The sequence below is a fragment of the Tursiops truncatus genome, chromosome X (assembly GCF_011762595.2).
Source record: "Tursiops truncatus isolate mTurTru1 chromosome X, mTurTru1.mat.Y, whole genome shotgun sequence".
NCBI lineage: Eukaryota > Metazoa > Chordata > Mammalia > Artiodactyla > Delphinidae > Tursiops > Tursiops truncatus.
This window is the reverse complement of record NC_047055.1, coordinates 118,325,896-118,342,100: the sequence shown is the minus strand read 5'-3', so window position 1 is coordinate 118,342,100 and position 16,205 is coordinate 118,325,896. Positions and strand designations below refer to the sequence as shown.

Here is a 16,205-nt window from a genome sequence, read left to right as displayed (position 1 = left end):
CTAGAGACGAACTTTTAGTCTACCCTCATTTCTTACCATTTCTTGGGCGGCCACTCCAGCACTGGGAGGTCTGTGCATGTCAATCCTGTAAGTACATCATTTCATTTACTTCTCACAGCATTTCTGTGGTATTAGCTCCATTTTAAAGATGAAGAATTTGCTGGGGCGTAGGAGGGGTAGGTCTGGGTGGTGAGGGGGCAGAGCCGGGATTCAGAGCAGGGCTGTGTGAGTTTAGAGTGGTAGTTCTCAGTGGGGGGTGGAGGGTATTTGACAGTGTCTGCAGGCATTTTTGGTTCACACCTGAGAGGGTGTGCTGCAGGCACCTATTGGGTGGAGACCGGGGATGCTGCTCAACAGCCTACAATACACGGGACCCACGGCAAACAGTTGTCTGGCCCAGAATGTCGCTCGCACCCAGGTTGAGAAGCCCTGCTTGACCTCAGTCTGTGTAACTCCAGAGCTCACAGTCAGCGCTTCTCTAGTTCTTCAAATGTGATGTTGGTTCCTATTTAGGGTACCGCCTCCTCATTTTTAGAAAGAGCAGGGGGTGGGGAGGATTTGAGAACTTGAAGAGATTTCCCTTGATTAAGGGACATATTCATTCATTTGAAAGATTGACCAAAAAATTTCTGATAACAGAATCTCCCCCCACCCTTTTTTTAAATATTTATTTATTTGACTGTGCCGGGTCTTAGTTGCGGCACTTGGGATCTAGTTCCCTGACCAGGAATCGAACCTGGGCCCCCTGCATTGGGAGTGTGGAGTCTTAGCCACTGGACCACCAGGGAAATCCCTCCCCCCCTTTTTTCTTCCGAAGGCAAAAGTGTCAGAACTTGAGAGTCACTGAGAGCCCTTGAAGCAGACATAGGGAATTTGGTTTCTGTATTATTCCACTTGTCAACAAACATTTTCTGAGTAGCCCGTCGGTTGCTGATACAAAGGTGCTGGTGATATGAAGGGCAATGGGGAGTCCCCACCTCCCTGAAGCTTACAGTCTAATCACAGTCATGAGATCACGTTCTAACTTTGTCCTAGAACAAAATTTATTGCCCAGCCAAGGTCATGGGCCAGGTGTCTTTAAACAACACAGCTGGGGCTTCCCTGGTGACGCAGTGGTTAAGAATCTGCCTGCCAGTGCAGGGGACACGGGTTTGAGCCCTGGTCCGGGAAGATCCCACATGCCGCGGAGCAATGAATCCCGTGCGCCACAACTACTGAGCCCGCGTGCCACAACGACTGAAGCCCGTGCACCTAGAGCCCATGCTCCATAACAAGAGAAGCCAACGCAGTGAGAGGCCCCCGCACCTCAACAAAGAGTAGGCCCCGCTCACCGCAACTAGAGAGAGCCTGTGCACAGCAACAAAGACCCAATGCAGCCATAAATAAATAAATAAATTTGTTAAAAATTAAAAAAAAAATAGCTGCACGCCAGCACATAGGTACCTGGGTCATGGCATTTACTGTGGGTGGACTTAGGTGAAATGGGGAAAGGTTGATGTGTTTTTCTTTTAAATTTTATTGGAGTATAGTTGATTTACAACGTTGTGTTAGTTTCAGGTGTACAGCAAAGTGATTCAGTTATACATATATGTATATTCATTCTTTTTCAGATTCATTTCCCATATAGGTTATTACAGAATATTGAATAGAGTTCCCTGTGCAGTACAGTAGGTCCTTGTTGGTTATCTATTTTATATATATATATTACTGTATGTATGTTAATCCTAAGCTCCTAATTTATAAGGTTGATGTGTTTTTGATAGTTTTGTCAGTTGACCACATGTGAATATTTACAAGAAACAAATTGGGAAGCCATTCTTGTTGAGCATAAAATTCTTCCTTGAATTAGCCTAAGTAGACAGTAGTTCTGCATGCATTTTATCATTGAAATCAAGAAATATGGGGCTCCCCTGGTGGCGCAGTGGTTAAGAATCTGCCTGCCAATGCAGGGGACACAGGTTCGATCCCTGGCCCGGGAAGATCCCACATGCCGTGGAGCAACAAAGCCCGTGCGCCACAACTACAGAGCCCAGCCACCACAACTATTGAAGCCCACGCGCCTAGAGCCCGTGTTCCGCAACAAGAGAAGCCACCGCAGTGAGAAGACCACGCACTGCAACTAAGAGTAGCCCCCGCTCGCCGCAACTAGAGAAAGCCCATGCACAGCAACAAAGACCCAACACAGCCAAAAATAAAAATTAAAAATAAATTTATTTAAAAAAAAAGAACAAATAAGCGGTGACATTTTTTTAAATTGAATTTTGCATTCTTCCTCTGGCATTCTCCAGCCTGTTTTCACCATGCCTAAATCTAGCCCCTTCAGTCCATGTAGTGCTTCATTCTGGTGGCAGATATAACTCTTAGGTGAACTTTGGGAGTGAGTGAGAGGAGTCCAAAAGGGTTGGTTCTGGGAGTTCCCTGGTGGCCTAGTGGTTAGGATTCTGGGCTTTCACTGCTGTGGCCTGGGTTCAATCACCGGTTGGGGAACTGAGGTCCCACAAGCTGTGCAGCACGGCCAAAAAAAGGGTTGGCTCTGTTTAGCAATCACTGTGAGTGTTATTCTGTTATTCATGCGGTCGGCACGGCATCTTTTGTGAGGAGCTTTGCTTTTTGACTCGTGCTGATGGACAGTGTGTTGTTCATTGCTAATGGATAGATTTCTCTGCCTCTTATCAATTTTTGTCTGCTGTGGGGTAGAGGGGATGCTAAATTATACACCTAAAAATGATTGCTATCGCGTGGCGTCTAACAAAGGGATGTGTGCTCTGTTACTACTGGAGGGGTTTTATTCTGGGAAGGATCAGAGGAATTGGTGCAGGAAGAACATCCACTTGGAGGAGTCTTGCTGGATCTGCAGTTGGCTTGCTTCTCTGGCCAGGTTAGGTCACCACATTTCTTTCTTCATAAAATGAGATGCTTTTACTTTATAATGTATGTGAATGAGAATACATGACACCAAGTAAAGACGTCACATAATTGGCTTCCAAGTACAGGCATACCTCGGAGATATTTTGGATTTGGTTCCAGACCATCGCAATAAAGTGAGTCACACAAATTTGGTTTCCCAGTGCTTATAAAAGTTACATTTATACTGTACCTGTCTATTAAGTGTGCAGTAGCATTATGCCTAAGAAAAACAATGCTTGTACCTTAATTAAAAAATACTTTATTGCTAACAGATGTTAACCATCATCTGCGTCTTTAGTGAGTTGTAATCTTTTTGCAGTACTGACATCAGTGATCACAGATCAGCATAGCAAACATAATAATAATGAAAAAGTTTAAAATATTGCAAGAATTATGAAAATGTGACACAGAGACAAGTGAGCAAATGCTGTTGGAAAATGGCGCCGATAAACTTGCTCCATGCAAGGGTTTACCACAGACCTTCAATTTGTAAAAGCCCACAGTATCTGTGAAGTGCAATAAAACGAGGTGTGCCTGTAGTTCTGCCTCAGGCAATTTGCTGGTCAAGCAGAGAGAGAGAGAGAGAGAGGGAGAGAGAGAGAGAGAGAGAGAGAGAGAGAGAGAGAGAGAGAGAGAGTGTGTGTGTGTGTGTGTGTGTGTGTGTGTGTGTGTGTGTGAGAAACACATCTCACTTGAAAGCTAGCTAGGTAATAAATTTGTTAGTCAAAACCAAGGACAAGAAAACAGGGCCTGTGACTAAGTAGGTCTTCAGCAGAACATTTATTAAGGATTTTTTTTTTTGAGGGGGTGAACTCACAAAACGCCTCAGCGAGTTTGGAAAGCTGTGATGCAGATGAAAGGTCAGGGTACCTGCGGGAAGGAGGGGGGACCCAGGAGTGTAGGTGGAGAGGGGCCGGCTACCCTGGGTTAGGGAGGTGAGGCCAGAGCTTGCCAGAAAGCCTGGGCGTGCCCGCTGGGGAGAGAACTCGGAAAACTCTCCATTTCCCAGCGTGAATCTTGGTATTGTACGTAGTGAAGTTGAGCTCTCTGTGTTTCCACGTTCTGGGTTCTTCCATTACTTTCTGTTAGTTTTTGACCGTGGCCGGTACAGGGTTTAGGATGCTGTTGCTTATCATGAACACAGAGAAGATGAGATCTAAGTGAATGTAGGCGAGGTCATAGCTAGATCAGCATGGGCTCGGGAGAGCCGGCCGTGCGTTTTGGAAGAAATATAGAAAGAAGCGAAGCAGGCCATGGAGGCTTCACGCTGGCTTCACTGAACCCGGCTCATTTCATCACGGGGAGTCTGAACACAGGCTCCACTTGTGTCCGAGGCCTGATGCCTTACAAATGTCTACTGTGTTTGATGGGGATGGAGAAACAGTATGGAACAACTTTCTACATTCATCCCGTGGCCACATTTCATTATCCAAATGTGAAGGACAGCAGAGCAGTGTAGCCAGTGAACTGAGCTGCTGGGTCAGCGTGAACTGTTTTCATTCCAGGTTCTTATGAACTGGATTAGGTTTGGGGGTACAGAAGCCAAGCTCGTTTCCAGAAGGTTTGTTCTCTTGAGAGTGGTTGTGTTATCAGTGTTAGAGAAGCCTGAAAGACGCCTTACAGATTCCTGTTTCTGGAACTTGCTCTGTAGAACTTTAACAGATAGGGAGTGTTTAAATGATTTAACAGGTTTGCAAATGCTGGAACTCCCTGGGGTGTGGTGTGTGGCTAGGCGATCTCTCGGGTGTGCGCAGTTTCACACTTGCATGTGTAACCAGAGCAGTGATTAGGTGAATACACCTGAACATACATATGTGGTTTAGTTGGAAGTCAGAACAGAAGAGCTGCTTGAAGGCCACATGTTGGTGAGTGCAGAGCATTTTCTAGAATGAGTTCCAGTACTCTTAAATAAAATTTCAGCTATGCTCTTTGGGAGCAAACAGCTCCTACCCTCATATCCTCTTCCACATTAATATTTGCACAGTACCTGAATTTTATCACACTAGCCCTGGGAAACCCCGCCTCACAAAGATACGGTGTCATCGAAAGGAATGTGGTGTGAGCTAACGTGGGGACTGAACTCCCTTGAGCGCCAGTTGTGTGGCATCCTGTGGGCGGCCAGGACCTCTGTGGTGCCCTCCAAAATATCACATACCCTGCCCTGCCTGGTTTCCTGTGTGCACTGTCGCTTGATCTCCCCTCCCTCATCGTCCAGAGTGTTCCATCCCCAACTTCTGCTGCACACAGTTTATTAGGAAGTGGGTCTGCTGGTGGAGAAAGGGGCCCCTGGGTGCAGAGGAGGTGTCATGGGGTCTACCCTTGTGCTTTCCGCCCAGCCAGCCTGTCTCAGTCAGTGTTGAGAAGTGCCTCGTGCCCTTTGGGGTCTGTGTGCTCTCTGGGGCTGGTTTCTCATCGTCAGCTGCTTCTCCCCAAGTTAGGATTTCTGTCTCTTCAGTTTGTCACTGCTGGACCATTTGCTTTCCATCTTCTCGGTTTTGTTGTCTCTCATCTACAGTTGTTCTCTCTTACTGTCCTTTTTGGGTTTGTACATTTTTTAGACCTTTCCTGTCTTCTGATGGGAGTGAAGGTCACACATGTTTGACCTGCCCTGTTTAATTAGACCAGGGGGAAGTTATTTAATCTTTATGAACTTGGTTTATTGATCTATAAAACATGGGTGGTAGTGTCCGACTTGCAGGTGACTTCAAGGTGCTCTCTGCCAGGTACCTAGTAGACATTCAGTGAACAGTGGTGGCTGATGTTACTATGGTCATAGCGTTTGTTATTTGAGCAAACAAAAGAATGGCAGTAGGTAGGGAGGGAAGTGGACATGTTTCTTGTGTGGGTGAATGAAGTGGGTAAGACAGAAGAAGAAAGAGATTTTGAAAATGGGGGAAATACTTAGTTTGGTGTTAGATATGTTGAATTTGAACTGCCATCAGAGTACCAGATGAATATATTATAAAGGGGGTTGGAATTCTTATCTGGTGCCCAAGGGGTGGGAGGGTGGAGGTGGGCTTTAGTTTAGGAATCACTGGGTTTTATATCCCAGGAAGATATGGTTTGGGAAGAGGTAAGCTCATCAACCTTGTGGTACATCTCCTTAAGAGCCCGTTAGAAAAGGGAGCCATCTAGGTTGCAGAAAGCCAACGGGGTGAGGGGAAGAGAAAGCAGAAACTATTATCAGAGTAGTTTTATGAACAATGAAGTAGGAAGCATTTTCAAGGTCATTGCCAGGCTGTTTAGACCTAATAGAGGCAGTAATGGTGGCTGAGTCCTGGCTAAGACTTGAAGGTCCTACTGAGGCCTCCAGCTATGGATGTGATACTTACAAGACCCTTTCCTAGTTGGGCCTCCATTACCTTATTTGTTTAAAAAAAAAAAAAAAAAAGCCTTGTGTACCCTTCTGAGATTTTATATCATGTACATTCAGATAAATCTCTACATCTCAGAGTTCACTGTCAACTAGGCGGGCCTCTGGTGAGAACATTGGTCAACCATGAGCGTGTGTCTCTAGAAGTGTACACAGGGAAGTCCTAAGAGAGGCACTTTTTTCATTATTTAGGGCTGCATGTGCCTTAGGGCATTTAGATGAGGACCGAGGAGAAGCCAATGGACTGGCCATTAGGAGGTCTCTGGTGACTTTTGCTGACATTCAGGGGGATAGAGGGGTTGAGAAGCTGCGTTTAGTGAGAGGGTAGAGGGTTGATCAGGCACAGAGCCGAAATGGGTAGTGATGGCAGAGTAAGTTGGGGCTTGGAAAGCTTTTTGTAAGCGAAGTCAGCTTCAGTACCTTGGTGGGGACAAACTGGAGCATCACTGATGGAGAAGTGGGATGAAGTGAACTTTATATTTCTTTAATTGATCACACGAAATATACAAAAGCTACCTGCAGTGCTCTTAAATTTCTTCTCATTTTGACTTGGTGACAACTTCCTTGAAGAATGGGAGCCTCTAATCTAGTTGAGTCCTGTATGCCAGACATACAGCTGTTCTCTTTAAATAGACCTTGGGAAATTCCACTCCTCTTATTTAATTTCTCTAACAGCCAAAGAGTTCTACCTGCTGTGGCCCTCGTGGTCAGTGTTGCTATACTAACTCTTCCCTGAGCTTATATGGAAGTTCTCCAGCTCTTAACCTTTTCTGCTCCAAATTAAAGATACCAGTTTTCTTATCTAACTTGAAGAGACAAGTCAGAACCAAGGTTCCCTTAAGTTACAGCAGATCATTTAGGAATCACATTTAGTTTGTGTTTTGCTGCTTTAATGTATTTTTCTAACATGCATATTAAAATTCATTTCTTTCAGGACTTCCTTGGCAGTCCAGTGGTTAAGACTCCGTGCTTCCAATGTAGGGGGCGAGGGTTCGATCCCTGATCAGGGAACTAAGATCCCACATGCTGTGCGGCATGGCAAAAAAAAAAAAAAAATCATTTCTTTCATAATGCAGTCTTCTTCCTGAAGTACCTAGGTGTACTTCCCAGTATAGTTTTCCTATTTTGTGACCTTTATCCATTTCTTTGCATTTTAATTCTGTCCCCCAAAGTGCAGCCTTTAACTATCCCCACTCTTTTCTGTCAAGCATTTCAAGTGCCTTTTTCAGGTGTCTTATTATAGGTAGATTTATGCTTGTTCCTTTTAAGGACTTCATTAAATAAAACAAAGAACAAAATGTGATCCTCACTTATAGGATTAGCAGTTTCCTGGGAATAAGTCTCTTCATTGAACTGTCACAGTTCATGGTCAAAGTGTAATATTAGGAAAGTCTTATGGGTGAGGGAAATAGTAACGCCACGTAAAGATGAAAGTCTTGAGGGTGTTATGAACTACACAGATCGATCACACGAAATATACAAATATTGCAGACATGTATTGATCATTTCTTGAGGTCCAGATTCCTTTAAGAATCTGGTGAAACCTTTTTATACTCTTTCCAGAGAAAGGCTCAAGTACATGCTTCCATCCGTACCCTCATCCTTATTTCACATGTGATTCTAGGAGGTGCATTTTCCCCCTGCAGCTCCTTCATTAAGCACACTGGATACCTGTACTGTTTAATACAATACTCATGTAGCTATTTAAGTTTAAACGAATTGATATGAAATAAAATTAACAATTCACTTCTTCAGCTGGACCAGCCGCATTTCAAGTGCTCAGGAGACACATGTGGTTAGTGACGACGGTATTGGGCATAAGAACATTTCCGTCATCACAGGAAGTTCTGTTGGATCATGCTGCTCTGTACTTTCAGGATGATTTAAGAAAATTGAATTCCTTAACCAAATCTGTTTTTTTCTCCTCTCTTCTCCCTTCCCACTCTCTCCACCACTGTTAATGGTTAGTATACCTAACTACAAAGGTGCCTTGTTTTAAGCAAAATTGAAAGTATGTATTTCTTTAAAGTTTAATTAGCTCATCTTCATAAAAGAGTACTTACTGAAACGAGTTCCTTAAGTAGAGTGAGCTGCTCTGATATCGTGGTAGTGTGGTTTGATTTACACAGCATTTTCCTTGTCTAGCTGTCTCTGAGGTAATGCTCAGTGGCCACCTAGATAATTTATTTCATCTGCCAAGTTGTGCCTCCAGTTTGGTCTGTTCTTGTGGAATTTTGCTTAATTCTTTTTGTTTTGGTTGACCTTTTGCTGTAAGAGATCACGCCCATTATTACACTTAATGACTTCCTTGACTTGCCTCTCTCGTGTGTTTCAGCAAAGACGACCAGGAAGACTGGAAATAAAGGGTGGAGCTAATAGGCTGTTAAGAGAGACACCTGTATTAAGATATGAGGAAACAAATACACCTCAGGCGAAAATAGAAATAATGTAGGGATTATCCATGCTTTTGTTGCCTTGGTTAGTTTCTTCAAGCCTCGGTTTCTCAAGCTATGAAATGAAGTGGCGGGCTTCCCTGGTGGCGCAGCGGTAGCGGCCCAGCTACCTTTCTGGACTCCGCATCTGTTCAGGTTGTGGGCTGCAGAAGCCATTTCAGGGCTCCGCTCACTCCGAGGGTGTCAGCAGAAATCCTTCCGTGGCTGCTGAGGCCCTGCCCCTCCAGTCCCGTCGTCACAGCTTGCTCCGCTCTCCGCGGCTCCAGGTGTTTGGCCCACCCTGGGCTCTCCCAGGACGTGCGGGGTGCCTTGGCAGGGCCTTCGCACCACTGGTCCCGCTTCCTGGTTCTGGCCCCTCCCCCTTCTCACAGGTTCCTCCTCCTGCTGCTGAGCTTTGTCGGTGGTCAGACCAAATCCCCCAGCAGTGGACTCAGCCTTTGGGGAGGCTGGTCCTAAGGACAGCGTGCGCCTGACATGGTCATGGAGACGCTGCTTTTGAACAGCCCACGCTGGAGACTGGTGCATAGTCTCGCGCTAACGCAGGTGAACACTGCCGGTGGTCCTCTGGCCTTGGAAGTTACCACTTTCTTTAACTGAGCAGCAGGTGAAGTAGCTCTCTGTGTTACAGGATCGTGTTGGATGAAAATGTAATTCCCTTGATAGCTGGAATCACGCAGCTCCGTGAGATGCTCACACCTGGGGCCTGGTCTGACCTAGGGAGCCGCAGGGGCAGAATCCCTGCACTGTTTAAGCTGTTCTTTGGGTTTTGGTTGGGTGTTGTACTCTATAGCACGTACCTCTCATCTGTAAGACTTGCATCAGTTGTAACACAAGAGGGTTTGTGCCCGGATTGTCAGCTCCCCCAACTACTAGCCCCACCTGCCAGGGCCTGAGTGTGGCCTGCATCCTGAGTGCCTGGGCCGGGGAGGCACGCACTGAGGACTCCTGCAGAACTGCTTTCCCACCTGCTCCACGCGCTTCTGGGAGGCGCCGCAGGGTTCTGCAGATGTGTGATTGCAATTGCATTTAAAACATGTTCAAACTGTGGAAACTCTAATAGAACTCAGATGTGCTTTATCTATGTGTCAGTGGATTGAATACTAGTAGTTCTGTCAGATTAACTTGTTTTTGTGCAGGTCTCGAAATAAAGCAAGCAAGTGGAAGACGCTTGCCATTGCTACCCCTTCTTTTCATTGTACGTACGAGAGTAACAGGAGAACCCTCTGAAATAAATGCAAAGGCAGCCGAGACTGCCGCGCCTGTGGGTTAACTACTGCGCTTTGGAGTCGGTCGCATTCCGATCTCACTCCCCCCGTGCCCCCCCCACTAGCTGTGTGAGCTCAAGCAAGGACCGTAACGTCTCTGAGTCAGTCTTCATCCATAGGGTAGGGATAATGAGAGGCTTGTGAGGAGTGAACACAGTGAAGCAGAGTCAGTGGCTTGCAGGGCTCAGTCAGTGTTAGCGTGGTGATGGTGGTGATTTTATCCTTAACCCCCAAATATCAAGATTCTGAAGGGTAGCATTTTTTTCATCGATTGAATTTATAAGTTGAAGGCTGCTTTATGTAAGTCCCACAAAAATGCCCTTTGCTTTTAAAAAAGGGAGGGACAGGGGTTTGGAACTGTGGGTTTAGACCGAAAGAGGCTAGTACTTCAGCACAGCTCTGCCTACTCGGCACAGGAAACCTTCACCCTGAATTTGGTCTGTAGGACTGGGATCCTTTGGCTTCCTAATGTCTGCCTGCATTGCCCTCTCGTTTGTTCTGCCCATGACTCTTCTGAAATTTGACTGAAGAAATGGCCATAAAAGAAATCTACCTAGTTTCTGTAAAACTCCCAGTAAAGACTTCTTCATGCGTCCATTCCACAGAAACTCCCTGCACTCCTATAATGAGCCTGGCACAGTGGTGAACCGCTTTCCCTGTTGTCCATGTCCAAGTGGATCTCCCCGACAGCCCTAGAGGTAGGTACTGCTGTCACCAGAGTCCCCAGAGCTGCAGGATGTCAAATAGCTTGTCCACAAGTCTGTGCTCTTGGCCTTTGGCACAGGGAACCAGTTCTCCTTTCTGACGGTGGGCCTCCATTTGCTCACAAAGTTTCCTGTCTGCCTTGGCTGCCCAGAAAGAAGCTTCACGAAATTCTGCACTGCCTTTAGTCTTTGCCTGACGTTTCCTGTGTCACATTGGGTGCCTCTCCCTTGAGTGGTCCTTCTTTTTTCCTTCTTTGTGTTAGCTTTATTCTGTGGAATATGGTTGTTCTGAACCACTCAAAATTTGGGCAGATTTTGAATAATTTATATTTTACATTTCATCTTAACCAAATTTTATAGCTGTCTAAATGGGATACTTAGAAAGGTAGGATGGGTGGGGGCAGGTGAAAAACTTGTTGGAAAACAACAATGGTTAAAGTGTAGTATTTGATTCTAGGGCTATTTTTAGGCTGAGAAAGGTCATGGGCAGCTTTCAGGTGTAGTTTTCCTTTTAAATTAAGAATCTAGCTACTAATGGAAGTCAGACATTTCTTTTGCATTTTAATTCTTGTGTTTACTCTTAAAGTTATGAAAACAGATTGAATGTACATTGCTAAGGTGTGCTTTATGATTTTTTCTTTGCAGATGATGATGTTTGAACTGAACAATTAAGGTAAGATTATGGCTTATGTGACATGCTTTTCTTATGCATATTTCTTTGTAGGGTTTAGCTGATTGCTAAAGTCATGTTTTAGCTTGGGTGAAGAATATTGCCTTTGGGCAGTCCTTCTAAACTGGAGTATAAAAGGCCTTCATATTACATTTTAAGGTAAGTTTTGAAAAGAACGTATCAGGATACCTTTATTCATTCAGCTTATACTAAAGAAGTTTCAAAGCATTTTACTGTTTTCAGAGAAGAAAAAGGGAACATTTTTAATGTTCATAAACTCATTATGTTAATGTAGAGATTGCATGAAGCTAGCTTTTGTTAGATGTCAGTGGGAAATAAGATAGTTTGTATAATTATCTATATCACCATGCATGTTTATATTCAATGCTGCAGTTAGACTCGGAGAGCTGTTTGTGTCTGCATTAGTTGTTTGAGCAAATGCCAACGTACCCCCAAATAGGGTATCTGGGAGGCCCCAAACTATAGATGAGAAATGTAAAAAATTGTACCCTATTTCCTGGTGTGTGGGTCTAGCATATCCCAAATTTGTTTGCTCAGAATAAGGGCACAAACTAGGAAATCCCACATTATTATGAAAAAAGAAAAGAACTATGAAAGTGTCCTGATAGAGTTAATGAATTACAAATCTCAAGGAATTTCTAAGACTTAATTTGGTAGATGTATGTAACCACACATCTGGGTGGAGGTTGTCAGATTGCACAGTCTGGTTTATAATTTGATGTACAGATCCTAACAAGTTGATGCTGTACAATGAAACTTTGTGTCCAGTGAGGCAGTTAGAGACTTATTAAAATCCTGAGATAAATGATAGACTAGAATTCAGCACATCTGTTACACCCTTGTAACACAATGTGGAACGTCTGTGTTTATGTATCTTCAAAATCATGGGAAAGGAACAACCTTGGGATGGGGGGCTGCTGGGGGAGGTTCCCAGTGTGGGGGATGACTGTGCTGAGCGGTTCTGAGGGCCCCGTGGTTAGTTCGTGAAGCGGGGCTGGGTTCGCCAGCAGAGCAAGCAGCACGTGTCGGGACGAAGGCAAGGGCGAGCGTGAGGGCTGAGCCCGTGGATCTGAGTTTCACTTCCCTGTAACAGTGCGTTTCTGAATGGCTGATGCCAGGAATGGGGAGCAGGGTCAGGTGTCTTGCCTTAGAAGTTGGCCTTAGAACTGAATCTCTGGAGAAGCACTGAAGAATGTTAAGGAGGGAGCATTAGATGCTTTCCTTATGTCAGAATAGTTGGTGTGCTGTTTTGGTTTTGCTACTCTTTTTTTCTAAGTTGAAGTCGTGTAATCAAGATTCCAAAGAATTAAACAAAGGAACCGATTTAGTGCACTGTTACTATGTCAGGAAATTAAAGGGCTTGAGATAGTTTGAGTTTCCTCCCTAACATTAATTTAGCCGGGGCATTGGGCAGAGCCATCCACTGAAGTCGAAAAGTCTCCAAGTAGTACGCACTTTAACTGCCTCACACTTTTGTTGGCCAGTTTAAATTGTATTAATTATAGTAGTAATTACTGTAGTAATTTAAAAACACCAATAAGAGTTAGGGACGAGTTGCCACATATTTATAAGAATAGTGTGTAGCATGTAGTAGGAAATGCAGAATTCTTGCACGTTATGGGAATTGTTCAGTTACATTATACTGGGTCATACTTGCATATAACCAGGCGATTGCCAGATAGTGTTTGTTTACTGCAGTGATTTTGCAAATTCATCCTAGTCAATACAACAATTATTGTTCATGCCTTTATTACCTTCCCATTGAGGGATTCACAATATCTACTTTCATGTTAAAGTTAATTACCAATTTTGCTCTAGGGCTGTGCTGTCCAATACAGCTGTTGGCTCTTTAAATGTGACTATTCAAATTAGTGAAAATAATATAAAATATTATTTTATATAAATTCATTTATATATATGTATATAATTATATAAAATATAATTTTATATAAATTCATTTTCATTTTATATAAATTCATTTCCTAGCTCCCACTAGCCACTTGTGGGTAGTGGCTGACAGTCCAGATGGAGGACATCTCCATCATTGCAGAAAATTCTGTTAGTGCTACTCTAAAGGTTGTCTTCCTTTACAAATATCTTAAAAGCCATTTAATACTGAAATATTTACAGTTTAAATGATATAATTTGATTCAGAATAATTGGGCAGAGGGAGAATGGGACGCTGTGGAGGAAACAAGATTTGCTGTAAGTTGATAATTGGTGAAGCTAGGTTTAGGGTCTGTGAGGTGTCATCATATTATTCTCATTATTCAGAAATTGTGTATGTTTGAAAATTTTCATAATAAAGAATTAAAACAGAAGCCTTAAATAGGAACAGTGCTCCCACCAGCCTACAAAAGAGCGTCTGAATCTCCGTACCCCCCCAGCCCCCCCCCAGGGGACTGGTGGTGGGGAGGGGGAGTTAGTCCTGCCCCAGGGCTTCCCCTAAAGGGTACGCATGGTACCACATTTTTGTTTAATGTTCATTTCATTCCCCCTCGAAACACACGAGTAACAGCCCAGGCTCACATTTGTTCAGAAGAGTTGGAGCTGCCCAAATGAATCTTGTGGGTAGAATGTGCTAGGTTATAATATTATAACAAAAATTCGAGTGGTGCTGACATTAATGTTAGCCAACTCAAAATAGTGTTCCTAATGAAAAGAATAGAGTCCTTTACTCGGTGGTTGGCTTCGGTCTGTTCACAGCCAGATCAGTCAGTTCTGTCTCTGGTTTCCTGCTTACCAGCTCCTATGGTGATGGCGCTGGGAGAGAGAAAGAGGGGGTTGTCTAGAAACCCGTTGGCCTGAGAGGAAAGCCATCAGTGAACACTGTCACCATGCCACCAGAGGGCTGTTTGCAGTTGCTACAGAAACGTGCCCACTTCGGTGTCCTACTGCATCTCTAACAGATGGTGGCAGGGCTTATTGTGAGCCAAGAGGAACGGTTGAGAGGACAGTCTTTGGGGTCAGACTTGGCCTTGAGTGCTAGCCTCAGTCAACGGTGGCCCGAAGAAGGGGAAGAATGAGCCCTCAGCAGCTGTCAGAGAGAGTGACGGTCGGGTGGTGCCTGGCACGAGGTGGAGGGCTCAGTAGGTGACGTCTCTTGCCGTCCGGTATTCCCTGTGCAGAAAGGAATTGGGGCTCTGTGTTTTATTTCCCTTAGACACTGACATTCATAGAGGCATGTAGAACCATGTACAGGTCTAAAGGAATGTAATGGTACCCTTTTATTTTACAGGGTTCCGAAATCAGAGATCTTGAGATTAAAAATGGCAGGAAAATCATCGCTTTTTAAAGTAATTCTCCTTGGAGATGGTGGAGTTGGGAAGAGTTCTCTAATGAACAGATATGTGACTAATAAGTTTGATGCCCAACTCTTCCATACAATAGGTGTGGAATTTTTAAATAAAGATTTGGAGGTGGATGGACATTTTGTTACCATGCAGATTTGGGACACCGCCGGTCAAGAGCGGTTCAGAAGCCTGAGGACGCCATTTTACAGAGGTTCTGACTGTTGCCTGCTTACATTTAGCGTCGATGATTCTCAAAGCTTCCAGAATTTGAGTAACTGGAAGAAAGAATTCATATATTATGCGGATGTGAAAGAGCCCGAAAGTTTTCCTTTTGTGATTTTGGGTAACAAGGTTGACATCAGCGAGCGGCAGGTGTCTGCAGAAGAAGCTCAAGCCTGGTGCAGGGACAACGGCGACTATCCTTACTTTGAAACAAGTGCAAAAGATGCCACGAATGTTGCAGCAGCCTTTGAGGAAGCAGTTCGAAGAGTGCTTGCTACCGAGGATAGGTCAGATCACTTGATTCAGACAGACACGGTCAGTCTGCACCGAAAGCCCAAGCCCAGCTCATCTTGCTGTTGAAGTTCGAGAGGTTGCCCTTGCGATCTAACCAGGTCACACACATGCACAGATAAGCACAGGGTGGAGACAAGAATTCGTGTTTGCAGCAATGGATCGTGTACTCATAAAATTAAACTAACCATATTGCTGCCTTGTTAGTGGGTGGGAGAAGGGACACATCCACTCACAGGAGAATCTCTTTACGCAGTAATGGCACCTTACCTTTATAAGTTGTAACGGTTGTCTAATAATGTTTAATTTAAATATGTATGTCACAGAGCTAATAAATGAGATGACCAAGACTTTATAATTAAAACAAAACACTTGAGTATTCTAGAAGTTACTGTTTTTTCCCCGGGAAAATGGAGAACTACTTTTTCTATGTGTATATTTTTATGTAATTAGCACTCTGTTCCTGGTTCAGGGAAAACATGTCCTAAAGCAATAATGTTAGATATTAAAGATTAAAATCCAGTGCATTTGCCGTGTAGTCATGTGATTTGAGGATGTGTTCATTCGGTTTAGAATTATGTGCGTGTTCGCTTTTTCATTCTACGTATCAGGATTGATCTCACTTGTAATCACTTGTCGTTTGTGTGCCCCCCTCAACCCCCAACACAGAAGCCGGCTTTATCACTCTTGGAGGAGGTACTGCTTCTGGATTGTACTGTGTGTGCGGGTAAATGAAGACATCTTTATTTGGTCATGTATTTATTCTGTGTCTTCTACGTCACTGAGCTTTGTTTAGTGATTTGGTCTCAAGGAAATTTTTCGTCATTCTGCTGCAATGAGCAGCCTTATTGATAGAGCAAGTTGTGGTCTTTCGTGGGTAAAGTGCACCCACTGCGCCATTCATGCCGATCCCATCCCGCAGAGGCACACCAATGCCAGGCGCACGTGTTAGAGAGGACAGGACCCTTGGCTGTGGAGCGGTGGGTTATCAAGCGACAAGCTTTGG

General features: G+C 44.3%; 1 protein-coding gene across 6 annotated transcripts in view; it reads left to right on the top strand.

The window, feature by feature from the left end:
• RAB9A (RAB9A, member RAS oncogene family) overlaps positions 1-15,746 on the top strand; it is a 50,955-nt gene extending 35,209 nt beyond the window's left edge. For 2 of the 6 annotated variants that reach the window (XM_073798970.1, XM_019925584.3), the window contains 3 exons: positions 10,604-10,696; positions 11,427-11,531; positions 14,632-15,746. In XM_073798970.1, coding sequence (XP_073655071.1) covers positions 14,663-15,268 — 606 coding nt within the window. In that variant the 5' untranslated portion in view covers positions 10,604-10,696; positions 11,427-11,531; positions 14,632-14,662 and the 3' untranslated portion in view covers positions 15,269-15,746. Of the gene's footprint in view, positions 1-10,603; positions 10,697-11,347; positions 11,376-11,426; positions 11,532-14,631 lie in introns of all 6 variants that reach the window. The other 4 variants (XM_033849092.2, XM_019925582.3, XM_019925587.3 and 1 more) reach the window with 3 other exon arrangements.
• Positions 15,747-16,205: the final 459 nt, after the last annotated feature.